Below are 13,883 nucleotides of genomic sequence, written 5' to 3'. Positions count from 1 at the left end.
TGTTTTTTTAACTCAATCACTTTACATTTTTAAATAGTATTTAGAAGCTGCATTAACATAAACTATTTTGGTCACATTTTCCAAACACTTTCCAAAATCTTACATAAGAAAACTCTGAAGTACAGCCCAAACATAGTAACGGTGTAAACATTAGCTTCTATTGGGGTACCCAGAAGTATACACTCATATTAATAGCATAGTAAAATTCAAACGCAAACAAATATCCCAAAATTAAACTTCTTCTCATACAACGATCCTCTTGGAGTTCCTCCAAGACTGTTTATTACAGGACATGTTGGGGGGAAAGAGATTTTTAAGAAAGCGAGGAGGGAGAGCGCTCTACCCAACAAAACACAACCCCGCGGTGAGAAACAAACACTAAGCACAAACACGCGTGGCAGGCACTGGCAGACGTAGCTACTCACCTTTCACAGCACTCGCTTCTTTCAGGTTGTGAGACAGAAAGTCTATGCTGGCATAGGCGCTCATCTCCACTCCGTTGATGCCCCCGTTCAGGACGTGCCTGGCTTTCGACCTGGCTTTGTCACAGTTTGCCAGGGTCCCGTCCACCACGTCAATGGCGATGTAGTTGAGGCCGTTCTGGAAGCCAGCCGAGGTCTCCCGGCACATGGGGCTGCTACCCTGCTCCTCCTCCAGGCCTTCGCTTTTCCTGAGGGACACGTTCTCCACCGAGGCCGAGTTGTGCCGTTTGGGGTTGTGTGCGAAGGAGGGGGACACGGGGGTCACAGTGGTGGTGGAGGAGAAAGTTTCCGAGCTGTGCCTCCTGCGCCCCTGGGGATCTGCCCGGATGACCTTGGCCCCCCGGTTCGGGTCTGGGGGAGGGCTGGAGAGAATGAAAGCCTCCACCCCAGAAAGGGTGAGCCTCTTCACCCCAGCTGTGGGGCTGGTGACCCGGGCACTTTCTGGCTTCTGAACGATGGGTTGAGGTGGGGTGGTGGCCATCCCAAAGGTCATCTCAGTGTAATCCCCACCATCGGATGGGCTGGACAAACAAGCCACCCCCACAGCCGCCTTCAGGTAGCGCCCATCGGGCTGGCTGGTGCTGGAGGAAGAGCCTGGCGAGAGCGCTTCCAGGGAGCCCACCGAGACCGTGCCCGACTGGGAGGGCGACTGTGACCCGAAGTCAATGTTCATGTAGTCGGAGAGAGGGGAGCGCCTCTGCCCCGTGCCTGAGCCCAGGGAGGAGGCCGGGCTGTCAGCAGGCAGCGAGGGGGGCGAGTAGACGGCAGCGTCCCCGAAGTCGATGTTGATGTATTCGCCGGGGCTCTTGGGCTCGGGTGGCAGAGGGTGCTCGTTCATGCTGGGCAGCATCGTCCGCAAGGTCTCCAAAGAGAGGCGGCTGGGCCGGGCCACCCGCTGACACCGCTGGCTCAGGAAGCTCTCGGTCCGGCTGTGCCGCAGGGGCGAAGGCACCGTGTGGCTGGAGGGGGCAAAGTGACCGGCGGGCGACTGGCCCGCTCCGCACACCGCCTCCTCTGGGATCATCCTCCCCGGGGAGTTCATGAAGACATACTGGTCACTGTCTTTCACCAGGCCCTGGCTCTTGTAGGAGCGGGGCAAGGAGCTGTACGAATAGCAGCTGGGCTTGGGGGGCTCGCTGGACCCGTGCCCCGAAGGGGCGAAAAAGAAGTCCGGGGGGGTGAGGGAGGGAGCCTGGGGCACATGCTGGGGGTCCCGAGGGGACATATTGATATAGTCGCCGTTACTCAGCCTCCCGTCTGAGCTCTCCACAGACAGCTTGGAGCCGCACCACATCCGCATGTACCCGCTATCGTCAGGGGAGCTCTCCCCGGGTGAGCTAGTCTTGTAGCTGCTCCCGTTGCCGGGGGACCCGCCACCCACCCCCGCCCGAGGCTGCAGGATCTGCTTGGGGGCGGACACGCTGGTGGGGCTCATGGGCATGTAGTCGTCGCTGCCCCGGCTTCCCTGCCCCAAGGCTGCGGCCACGCCGGGGGTCATGGGCATGTAGCCGTCATCATCTCCCCCTCCTCCTCGTCCTCCCCCCCCTGCCGGCGGCCCCAGGTTGGTGCTGCTGCTGCCGGAGCTGCGGTGGGAGCCGATCTCGATGTCCCCGTAGTCCTCGGGGTAGGGGGTGTAGGTCACTTTGGGGGAAGCCCCGGCTTGGCAGGAGGGGAAGAGGCGGCCGGCGCTGCCGGCGAAGGTGGCGCGCATCAGCGTGTACTCGTCGAGGGAGGCGGAGGAGACCTGCGGCGGGGCGGGCCGCTGCCGGCACGGGGTGGTCAGGGAGTAGGTCCGCTTCCGATGGCCCCTGTCGGCCGCGGCGTCGGGGCAGGGCCGGTAGCAGAAGCGGCCGCTCGGGGGCCGCTCCATCGCCATGTAGCCGTAGAGGTCGGTGCCGCCCCCGGGGTCCCGCACCGGGGGGGTCTCGGCCACCGACTCGGGGGTGTTGCTGCGGTTGCTGGCGGTGGAGGAGGAGGAGAAGGGCCGCATGTCGCCGCCCGGGCTGGAGCCGTACTCGTCGAAGGACATGAAGCCGGCGTCACTAGGGGAGCCGGAGACAGAGGCGCTGCCGCTGGACGGGCGCTGCGGGTGATGCGGGTGGGCAGGCTCGGAGCCGAGGCCGCTGCTGGAGGAGAGGCTGATGGGGCTGGTGGCGGAGGGGGGGGAGTGGGAGGCAGGCATGGACATGGAGCGGCTGCTTTGGAGACCGCCGCCGGCCAGCACCGGCAGCAGCTTCCCCGCCTGCCGGCCCCCGCCGCCGCCGCTGCTGAGCGTGTGCGAGCGGCTGAGGGGGGTCCGCACGGGGCCCGGGCTCATGGGGCTGCCGGCCACCGAGCCCACCCGGCAGCCGTCGCCCTCGCTGGCCGTCCGCACCCGGCACGGCGTGCACTTGGTGCCGGCGCCGGCGGCGAGGCTGTCGGTGCGGGAGCGGCGGAGGAGGCCGGTCTGGCTGGGAGGCAGGTTGACCAGGTGGTGGTGCCGGCGGCCGGGCACGGTGATGGGGTGGGTGGCGGAGGCGCCGCTGCCGCCGGGCCCGGCGGCACCCCCGGAAGAGGAGGAGGACGACGACTGGCTCTTGCTGCGCGGCCGGAACTCGGACAGCTCCTTCAGCGCCTTCATGGCCTCCAGGATGGTCTCGTGGATGTTCTGGGCCACCACCGAGTCGTCCGCCTGCATCCAGAGCTCGCCGGGGCCGGTGGCCGCCGAGCGCCCCACCTCGATGAAGAAGAAGCTGTCGGAGTGGCCGCAGCGGCGGATGTTCATCAGCTGCAGCGTGACAGAGGGCAGCTCGCAGTTGAGGCGCACGAACCCGATGGTGCGGGCCGAGAGGCAGAGCCGGTGGACGCCGGTGAGGTTTTTGCTCTGCCCCAAGCCCTTGGGCTTCAGCGTCACCTGCCAGACCTCCCGGTAAGCAGCGGTGGCCGGGGTGATCAGCCCGTAATTGAGGTCCTCGCCGGCGGCGGCCAGGGAGGCGGCGGCCGCGCTGCAGGAGGCGGAGAAGGGGGAGGCGAGGTGGCGGTGGGGGGACCCCTGGCAAGCCGCCTTGCCCTCGTTGAGCAGGTCGGTGAGAGCCCGATACCAGCCCTCCTGCTCCTGCTCGTTCTCAGCCGCCACGGCGAAGTACTCGTCCTTGGTGTAGAGGGCGATGAGGTACTTGTGCTTGGCGTCCGCCCGCTTGTTGATGTTGAGGCAGGAGTCCAGGGCGATCACCCGCTTGGGCGCCCCGGACTTGTTCCTCCATTTCTTCTCGCTCTCGTAGTACTCCAGCCGGGCGCCCCCTGCGCCCGACGCCTCCTCCCCTCCGCCCGGACCCCGCAGCACGAAGAAGCGCTTGTGGCCGTGCTTCTGCTTGCGCAGGTACCCGCACTTCCTCACGCCCTGGTTGTTGTTGTTGTTGTTGTTCAGGTTGGGGCCGGGCGGGGAGCTCAGGGGGGGCAACAGCCCCATCACAGCGGGGCTCGCCATTCCCGACCCCGCGGCGGGAGCGCCGCCCGGCTCCTCTCGCTGCTGCCGCTGAGCGGGGTTGGGGGCCGAGCGCCGCGGGAAAAGGACGGAGGGTGAAGCGGGTAAAATGAAGTTATTCCTTCGCAGGAAGAGCGCGGCTACCCGGAGCCGCAGCGGGGTCCTCCGCCGTCGCCTCTAGGCAGCGAGTGCTGCCGGCGGTCGCCCGGCGTCCTCCCCGGCTCGGGTACCGGCGGCGCCGCTGCCGCTCCCCGGCCGCTGCTGCTGGTGCCGCTGCGGCTGCTGCCGGCGGGAGTTTCGCCGTAAGTAACACATCGCGCACCGAGTGCCCCAACTAAAGAGCAAAACAACACGTGACCGCCGCCTTACCGAGACGCTCACACACCGAGCCGGGGCGGGGCGCGGACACCGCCGGCACCGCCCCGCATTGGCCGCCGCGCCGCACGAAGGACGGCTCCGTCCGCCAATGGGACGGCGAGGCGGGCCCTCGGGTGCGAGGCGGCGCGACACCGTTGGACGGCGGCAGCCTCGCCCCCCCACCCCCCTCCCGCCCCTCCGCGGCGGGCGCGTTCCCGCCCACAGCCTCCGGCCCCCCTCAGGAGCAGCGGCAGCCGCCTTCCCCCGCCGCTGCTCTCTGCGCACGGAGCCGGGAGCGTGCCGGGGGGGCGCGGGCACGGCGCCGAGAGCCAGCGCACCCGGCGAGCCCCGGTGCTGTCCGTCGCCATCCATCGTAGCCTCGGCGGGCGGGACGCGGGGGGGGCACCGGCGTAGCTCGCCAGGGCCACCAGGTGCTGCCGACCCGCCTGCTGCGGGCCCCCGCCCCCGGAGCGGAGCTTCCGGGCGTGCGTGTGCGCCAGCCTCCCCCCAGCACACCCACACACACGCGTGTGTGCGTCAGCTCTTCTCGCACACGCACGCACGGCGGCTCCCCCCGCCGCCGTACGCGCACTCCTCCACCTGGTGTGTCAGCCCGCGCCCACGCGGCACGGCGTGCGTGGCCGCCCCCACGCTCCCCCCACCTCACGAGCCACCATTTCCCTCGCCCGCCCCGAAACGCTCGGGGAGTCACTGTCCCCCACTCCGGGCCCGGCTGCTCCCGCCCCCCGCAGCGGCTATTTACGTGCGGCGAGGAAATGCCACCTAGGGAAGGGAGGGAGGGGGGCACTGTTACTCGGTTTTAATTACATAAAATTAATTTATCCGGGCGTTTCGCGTTAGCGGTGAATAAGGGCAGCGTCCGCGTTTCCTCTGGAAACGAACCCGCTCCCCCCGGGGATCACAGCACGGCGAGGCAATTAGGGAACGAGGGGGGGAGCGCGGCCCCTGCCTCCCCCCGCCGCCACCCACCCGCGCTCCTTTACGCGGCGTGCGGGGTCTGCGCGGCTCCCTCCCGCGGAGCGGGGGCTCGCCGTGGGGAGCACGAGATGTCTCGCTTGTTTACCGGGGACCCGCGCGTTAGTCACCGGGCCGGCCGTGCCCGCCGCGCCCGGGGAATCAACGGGCGCCTTTCTCTCCCTGCCGCCGGAGGGAGGTGAATGGCGGAGGGGAGGGGGCGCGACTCACCGCCGCGGGGCGGGGGGGCGGCGGCGGGCGGGGATGGGGCCCCGGCCCGGGGTGGGCGGCGGGAGGGGCGGGGGGCTCGCCAGTCCTTTTCCCCTGTGCGGCGGGAGCGAGGGAAGGCAGGGGGAGGGCAGGGGGCCCGGGATGGGGCTGCGGGGCGGGGATGCCTGGCTGTCGCCCCTCCGGAGAGGGCAGTGGCGGCTCCTGGGGAAGAGTGCAGCGCTGAGCGCGGCGCGGTGCGGGGAGGGCGGTCATAATAAAAGTCGGGGGATGAAGGGAAAAGGCTGCGCTGAAAACGTCCAGCCCAGCCTGTTTCTAATCACAGCCACATCTCCCGCCTCCCGCCCCGAGAGCGGCCGGGGAAGCCTCCCTTTGCACATGCCCGGGAGGAAAAGTGAGGCTGGGGTCACGCAAACATCCATCCGCCCTTGCCATTCTCTCCCCTAAATGCCGTCGGGACACGCTTTCGTTTCCCGGTCTGCGAAGAAGCTGAAGCAGCCGAGGTTACGTGTAAAGCCGAGGGGGGAGTTAAAAAAAAAAAAAAATCACCAAAGTGATGCGGCGCTTCCAGCAGCCGCCGTGCGGGGCCGGGCGCTCCCCGTGTTCCCGCTGCCGGCGGCGGGGCCTCCCGCAACCCGCACGTACCGCTGCCGCCGCCGCCCGGCTCCGCTCCGCTCTCTCCTGCCCGAAATTCTCCGCGGTTTGGGTCATAATAACCCATTTAGAAATCAACAGCTGTAACTGGGGGGGGTGTGTGTGGGTGATTGGAAAAGACCACTGTAATTACCGGTACGCTGCAATAAAGCAGCTTCTGAAGAAAGATCTCTCCCTTCGTCTTACGGGGAAATATTAACATTTACATATAAGGTAGCAGTTACCTGGTTTAAATTTATTATTTTTTTAAAGGGGGAGGGCGGGGGGAGAAAAGTAATCGGAGATCTGAGGCACGGACCTCTCCGCGGGAGCAAGAAGAGTGCCCGCAACGTGCAACCGATCCAGCGCCTGACCTTGGGCAAGGTACCCGTGACCTTTCCCTACCTGAGCGACTCCTCACAGAGATCGGTGCTTATAGTCTTTACTGTCCTGGTAATGTCCTTTGATTTCTGTATCTGGAAAAATGTATAGAATTGGAAGGGCATTGTAAATTTAGATTGTATGTAATGTGATTGCGTAACAGATCTCAGTGAGGCAAGTTTCACGTGGAAACTCGGGAATAGTTGATTTTCTGGCTATGACTGTAGTGGGCCAGACTATCTGCTGTACTCACACTACGGAAGACATAAGGGGAGTTAGTTAGCTGAACAATTTCTTGTCACTCCGAGCATTCTGGGCCCATAAACACAAAGAGGAGCCATTTGTCTGGAAACCCCTTGGAAATTTGGAAAGGTTTTTCCAGACGTTTATGAAATATACTTGGTGATCTTGAGCAAGCATTCTGAGGTCTAACATGTAAAAAAAGATTAATTCATCTGCTTGATATTTCCATATACGTTATTCATAGCTGTGTCGGCAATACACATTTTGATATACTGGCTGTAGCAGCAGAACTAACTTTGCAAACAATTTCTATGACAAAGGCATTAGGATAGACTAGAACTCAAGGTTGATGTTTATACTGTTTATTACTGTATTGGCATTGATATCAGGAACATCTTTAGCAGTTCATTCTTAGCAGTGGCCAATTCATAACAAGTATTATTTTTTTCCATACTTATGTTTGGGGTTTGGTTTTTTATGCATAACTTGGGTACAGAGTACAAGAAGTGGGACTCAGGTGTGCGTAAAATTCAGGACAAAAAGTACTATTGTTTCATGACTGACACGCTAGAATGAATGACCCCGGTTTACGTAGGTGATCTGTCTCATTCAGAGTTTTCTCTGAACTCTTCAGAATTGCTTTTCAAAACTATATCCCTTCTGGAAAGTTTTCCCAGTCATTTCAATGTAATTACAGGGGTGTTTAATTAAAATGAATGCACTAACACCACTCATCCATCCCACTTCTCAGCTACAGGTCACTGTTTCTACAGGCTGGAATGCCTTATGCTTCAGCTATTCCTATGTGTTGTGTAGCATATTAGCTTTAATTTCTGAAATAAGTGGTTTTTCAGTGATACAGTTGGCTGTGAATTTGAACGGTTGAAGCATAGCACATGCTCTCTTGTTCCACCAAGTAATCTCAGGCAGAACATAGGGGTGGACAAATAGGGACAGCAGCATCTTCAGTAACTGCAGTAGATTTACCAAAGGATGTTTGTTTAAATCATCTCTCTAGAATAATTCTATCACGATGAAAGAAAAAATGATCTTGTTTTACCTCTCCCACTCCTTTTCTTCTGTCATATCACCCTGCCCCATCGCTATTTCACCACATCTGTCTTCTAGTTTGAGGTCTCTGCTGGGAGTGCTTTGCTAATATACGAAGTAGACCAACAAAATAGTGCTAATATTAGCATCTTTCCTGCCTGCTAAACTATGCTTTTGCCAGCATACTTTGCTTCAGCCATCTCCTTTTTCCTCGAAGAAAAATAAACTGTGCTGTGTAATGGTCAGATTTATCAAAATATACTATGTGAGGGGCATTTGCCATCAGTTATGTCAGTCATAAAATGTTACCTCCACCTACCCTAAACAGGCAGAGACATGCCTAGAAAACTTGCTTATGAAAACGATGAAGTTTAGTTTAGATATTGCAAAAACAGTTTTGCCAGCCCAGAGCCCTACTGATTTCACATTTCCGTGCTTCAAGTACTTGGGGTTCCTTAGCTATATGTTAAAAAAAAAAAAAGTGTGATTATGTCATTTATGTATTAATGTATTTAAACTCAGTGTTTTGGTTACTGAACTATATGGATAGATGGTAAACAGTGGCCAGCAACTGTACATTTTACAGGCAATGAACTTCTCAAACCATCCTGAATTTTGCTTGGGAAGACTGTTTGTCTGAATAGTAGTTAAACGGTCAGATAAAAGTATTACCTCTAGGGGCATGCAACTGGTTTTAGTTACATGTGGAAGCTTGATTCCACAAGCCCAACACACGCAGGATCCAGTTATTTTGTGGTTTCCTTCCCCCCACACACACACACATTAGGGGGATTGGAGCACCAGGCCCTATGAATATGTAGCTATATTTAAATACTGCCCAAAGTCACAGCCAGGCTGCTCACGAAACACTTTCTGAGAGGCTGGATGCACGAGTAGGTTGAATTTCAAAGCTTGTCACTTCCTTTAAAAATCCATTTTTGTTTGTTCTTAGTCTAAATCTGATTTTTAAGAATCTTTCAATTCGAGGATAAGGAGTAACAGTTGAAAGGGACGTGCTTGATGTTTGGCTTGGCCGTTGCCTTCTACCTGTTGCCAGGATCACAGAGCTGATGGTAGCGAAGCCATGGGAAAAAAGTGCAGAGAAAGATTATGTGCGTCAGCAACACTTTCTTATGCTATCAAGAGTATAGTTATCTGTTCCAACAAAATAGAGTGATTTATATTTTGATGTCCTTGAACTTCTACATAAACAGGTGAAGTCAGTTTATTCCCTTGTACATTTATTTGCATACTTCTGATACAGTGTCATTCTGGTTATACATTTCATAACCTTACTGTAAGAGGACATGAACTCCCATCAACAACTTTCTAACCTTTCTCAGCTCCTTTGAGTGCTAATGTACCATGACTGTGCTACTGCCCAGTTGTGAAGTCTGTGTTATTTGGAAGGGAGGACAGCCCACCCTTCCAGATAGTTTTATAAAATAGTTTGTTGATACTACTCATTTAGTAACTCCTAACAACATGCTTTGTCCCTCTATAGCAAGAGTAACTCTAAGGGATACGGTTGCCTTACCCCCTTAAATCGGGGCCGCCAAATTTCTGCCAAGTTGGTTGGGTTTTTTTAATCCCTGGTCCTGTGAAAACAATTATGGGTGGCTTTGTACGTGAGGGAAAGATACTCGGAAATCACAGACTCCGAAAATGCTTCTTTCTTCAATAAAGATTACTTGCCTGAGTGAATATTGCACCCACAGATTTCCAGAGAATTCCGGGTTAAATAAATTGGGGTTACAGTTATGCAACTCTGTGCATATTCAGTAATTCTTGAAGCTAATAATACTTTTATCAATTACTGTAAATATATACTGAAGCAATGTATATGTTATTAGCTTGTACATTCTTATATGGGACGGGAATAAAGCTGAGGAACATCTGGAGCATGCCTTACTTCCAGTTTATTAATTTTTAATAAAGAGTTGGATATTTTTCAGCATTAAGATAATTTCTTCCTCAAAATTTGTATTTCAAGTGGCAAGTTCAGAATCCCGCAGTGCACAAGCAGGCTGATACCTTGGGAGTATTTTGGAGAAAACACTGAGCAAAGTTCCTGTGGTCTGAACGGGGAGACAATTCTTCTTCGTGTGACAGGTGTACCCAAAAAAGGCGGGTTTGGGAACACGCCTTGATTCGCCGGTGTGTCCCGAGGCGGGCCGGGGCTCGGGCCAGGCGGGGGGTCCTCGGGCCAGACCCCCCGCACCCGGCAGCGCGCAGGCGGAGGGGGAGCGCGCCCCTGCGGAACCACCTCCCGGTGGGCTCCGCGCCTTTGCCGTCTCCCGTGGAAATCGCTGCCTTTGTTAAACCTCCCCGGGGGCAATCCCGGGGAGGAAGGGGGGAGGGCACCAGCTCCTGCCCATCTCCCGCCCCTCCGCTGCCGGTGCGAAAATTACGCACGGGGGCGGGGGGGCTGAGATGCGTCAGCGAGTCGCAATCACCAGGATTTTCTTCCTGGAACATCTTTTTGTTGTTGTTGTTGGTTGCGGGTTTTATTTTGGTTTTTGGTTTGGGTTGTTGTTGGTTGGGAGTTTTTTAATTTTTTATTCCCCCCCCCATTCCCGCCTCCCAAGCGCGTCGGCGGCGATGGCGGAGGCGCAGCGTTCCCCGCCGCCGCGGGGGGAGCCCCGGGGCGCACACACCCCCACACACACCCCCCCACACCCCGCGCTGAGCCGCGAGTGGCGGGCGCCGCCTTTGTGCGTGCTGCCACCCGCCGGCAGCGTCGCGCCCGCCGCCCCGCTGGCTCCGCGGCCCGGCCCGGGCGGTGCGAGCCTGGCCGGCTGGGCGGGCACCTCGGAGCCGGGGCCGCCTCCGCCCGGGCGGGAGGGAAAGTAAAACGGAGGTGTGGGGGAGCGGGGAAAGCCATCGTTCCCGCCGTCTCTTCGGAGAGGGGCGTGTCGACAAATGGTTTCTAAATTGGGGGGGGGGGGGGGGTTAAGGGGGGGCAATGCTATCTTTCCTTCCGTCTGGAGTGATCGCGAATCTGAAAAATACTGTGGTTTATTTAAAGAAAACAGCCTGATAGAATGGAACCAATCCTGTTTTAGAAAAAAAAAAGGGGGGGGGGTCATGAAGCAATACGGCCAAATATTTTCAAGCAATAGATGACGTCTATACCCCTCTTGCATGTGAGAAGAACATGTAAATATCTGAGAATCATTGAAAACAATGCCCTGTTTTTCCTCCTTTAAAAAAAAAAAAAGATTTTGTAATGTACCTTTCTGACCTGCGTGGATAGCCAAGATCTAGGCTCCTTCAGGGTGTTTCTGTTGAAGAGACCGATGATAGAATTCAGTATTTCTTTGATGCAGTATTTACAGAAAATTTGCAAAGACCTATTTGCCCAAACACAATAGGACTCCAACATGGTCTGCTTTTTCTAACGCTGTTTCTTTCCAGGTAGCAATCTGTTTGACAAAAAAATCTGTTGGTTTACTTCTTTCCCTAGGCACGTTACTCCAACCTCTCTTTCTGTTTGTTTCCTACTGCTCTTGGAGGCTGTTCCCCAGCAAAACAATCCCAGGCATTCAGCTCTCCCCTCTGCCCTACAATTCATTTGGCGATTTGTCTTTGTTTCAGATGGCCTTTGCATCTGCTTTAGGTAGTAACTCTTTTTCCTCTAGCTTTTTTTCCTTTTTTTAAACTTCAGAAGGGAGTCTAACTTCCTCCGCTGTTTATCTTGACATCAGGATAATTTTCCTAACAGCAGGGGTAATGCAGTCCTGGAGTAGATTGTCAAGGGATTTTTATAGAGTCCCCATCACTGGAGCATTTTAAGCTGCGCAAATATTTATCGGGAATGACACAAGTACAGTTGTCCTGACTCAGGGCAGTGTGATACTCTAGATGATCTCATGTTTAATTCCGGTCCTGTTTTATTGCATTTCTATGATATATACACATTATAAATAGCCCCAGGATTATTACTACTGAAAGGGAAAAAACAATCTTCTCTCTCTTTTTTTGCTTTGGTGGCTTTTCTTTTTCTGTCTACTTATTTGATTGTGCAAAATAAAGAGTGTAAAACTATGATCGTGAATTGTTGCTCTTACTGTTTGGGGTAAGCTGGTGGTGCAACTCCTACTCATGCGAAACATTTGCTGGTCTAATCTGTGCACACACAAGACCACCAGGAAGATAAAGAGACATTTGGGGAAATAGACTCACTGCAGAGGAAAATCTCGCCTGCTTTTTTCAACGTACCCCTTCAGTGGAAGTTTTATGTGAATAAAATGAGGAAGGCTTGCCCTCGAAATAGGCTGACTGCTTTCAAGGAGAATTATCATCTATCTGCATTATTTAGACAGTGTCTGGGAAACTCACTGGAGCCTCAGGCTCCCATTGTGCTAGATATTGTGTAGATGAGTAATTAATGGTGGGCCTCCTGTTTTGTTTAATGTATATATTGTACATATACAATGAATTGAGGAAGATTGCTGATGTGGGGAGTCAAATGGGAGAAAGGCGATTCTGCAAGCAGTGGCTTCAGCTTCCCAGTTGCCTCACTGATGGACACTGGAGGCATGCTCAGCATTTAAAGAACAACAGAAAAGTGTTAACCTTCCATATTTTGGTGGGCTCGTATGCATGGGGAAAGCACAAAAGACAAAACGTGCTGAAGGGAGCGGTGAAGTATCTTTTTCAATATATTTTGGAAGCATATTTTTTCAGACATACAGCACAGGTGCAACTATTGATTTCAGAAAGATTGAGCATTGCAACAAGATGAGTACAAAACTGTTGACACTAGGAATTTATGCAGTTTCATGTGCAACCTACAAGAGAGGTGGAATAAAACGTTCTCCCAGTTGGTGGGCATCATGGCTCAAACAGACTCTGTCACGGATAGCTGGATTGTGAGGCAGAAGAAGAAGGAGTGGGTATCTCCAAGATCATTGTTGTAGCAAGCACTACTGTGGTTGGAGGCAATTTATATCTCTAAATAATACTAATAACTTGCTAAAAATTACTGTCAATTATTTCCACAAAAAGAAAAAAAAAAGGAAAGATTCATGCATGTTCTGCTGAGCGCTCATGGACACAAAACAAAATGGTCACTTAATAAAATATTCATGTGAACATTACATTTTCATTAGTGAAGTGGGAGACCACAAAATCAAATACAAGTGAAGGGACTGCTTTCAGTTAAACTGCTGATTAAGCAAAGGAACAGCATTCGTAACAGGAGAGAATGAGGTAATCATCACAGCAAATGAACATGGTTTTAATTTCGTCTGTTGCATTTAATCATACAATAAGGGAATGTTTCTGGGTGCCTCACTTCATTCCTACACACTTCTGTTTTTTCTGATCTCATCTTTCAGTTCTATTCCTCACTTTGTCGTTATTTTCTTCCCAGTGTCTTTATTGATATGCAGCAAAGGAGGTTTAGAATATTTTCCCCAAACCCCACAGGGAATGGGAAATGTCCCTTGGATCACTCCTTAGTCTGTTCAGATATCTAATAAGGAGGGGTAGGCTGCATATTGGAAGTTCAGCATACATTTGAGTTTAGAAATTCAATTCTTTCCATGACACGATGGGAAGTCTAATTGGTTTTGGCCAGGGAATTGCTGAGTTGTAAAATCTTTCGAGGCTACAGAAGTAGATTTTTTGAAGGTGAATAGCTCCAAACGCAGATGTTGCAAGAGTTGCCGTCGTCTCTCGAAAGCAGCTGTCATGGAAGCGGGTCAGTGAGCTGAGATTCAGTCCACTCCCTTACGGTGACCAAGCCAGAGCAAACCCTTTCTTCAGCTGGAGTTGTATAAGAACCTGGAAGAAGCCTCAGAAATGAACCCTCCAAGGGGTATCTTTTTCTTACACCTTCCAATGAGCTGAAAAGGGCCTTTCATTTCTGGTACACAGCATTCAGAGTTTGTTTGCTAACAAATCCTTCTTCTGTCCTAACTAACTTGGTCCTGGTGAGAGATCCGTGGACTGCACCTTAGTGTGGCCTTTGGTTTACCTTTCCCGGCCAATGTATCTACCCAACAGTTTCCTCTAACGGTTCCCTGGGAAGGTGTCCCTCTTTGTGACAAAAGAACCTTCTTTGC

General features: G+C 54.3%; 1 protein-coding gene across 5 annotated transcripts in view; it reads right to left on the bottom strand.

The window, feature by feature from the left end:
- IRS2 (insulin receptor substrate 2) overlaps positions 1 to 4,323 on the bottom strand; it is a 31,922-nt gene extending 27,599 nt beyond the window's left edge. For 4 of the 5 annotated variants that reach the window (XR_008577543.1, XM_054829172.1, XM_054829192.1 and 1 more), the window contains exon 1: positions 426 to 4,319. Coding sequence is in view for 4 of the 5 variants with exons in the window: in XM_054829172.1 (XP_054685147.1) it covers positions 426 to 3,948 (3,523 nt within the window). In the remaining variant the exon portion in view is untranslated. Of the gene's footprint in view, positions 1 to 425 lie in introns of all 5 variants that reach the window. The other variant, XM_054829202.1, reaches the window with a different exon arrangement.
- Between the last annotated feature and the right edge of the window lie 9,560 nt (positions 4,324 to 13,883).

Source organism: Grus americana, chromosome 1 (assembly GCF_028858705.1).
Source record: "Grus americana isolate bGruAme1 chromosome 1, bGruAme1.mat, whole genome shotgun sequence".
NCBI lineage: Eukaryota > Metazoa > Chordata > Aves > Gruiformes > Gruidae > Grus > Grus americana.
This window is presented reverse-complemented; position numbering and strand designations above follow the sequence as displayed.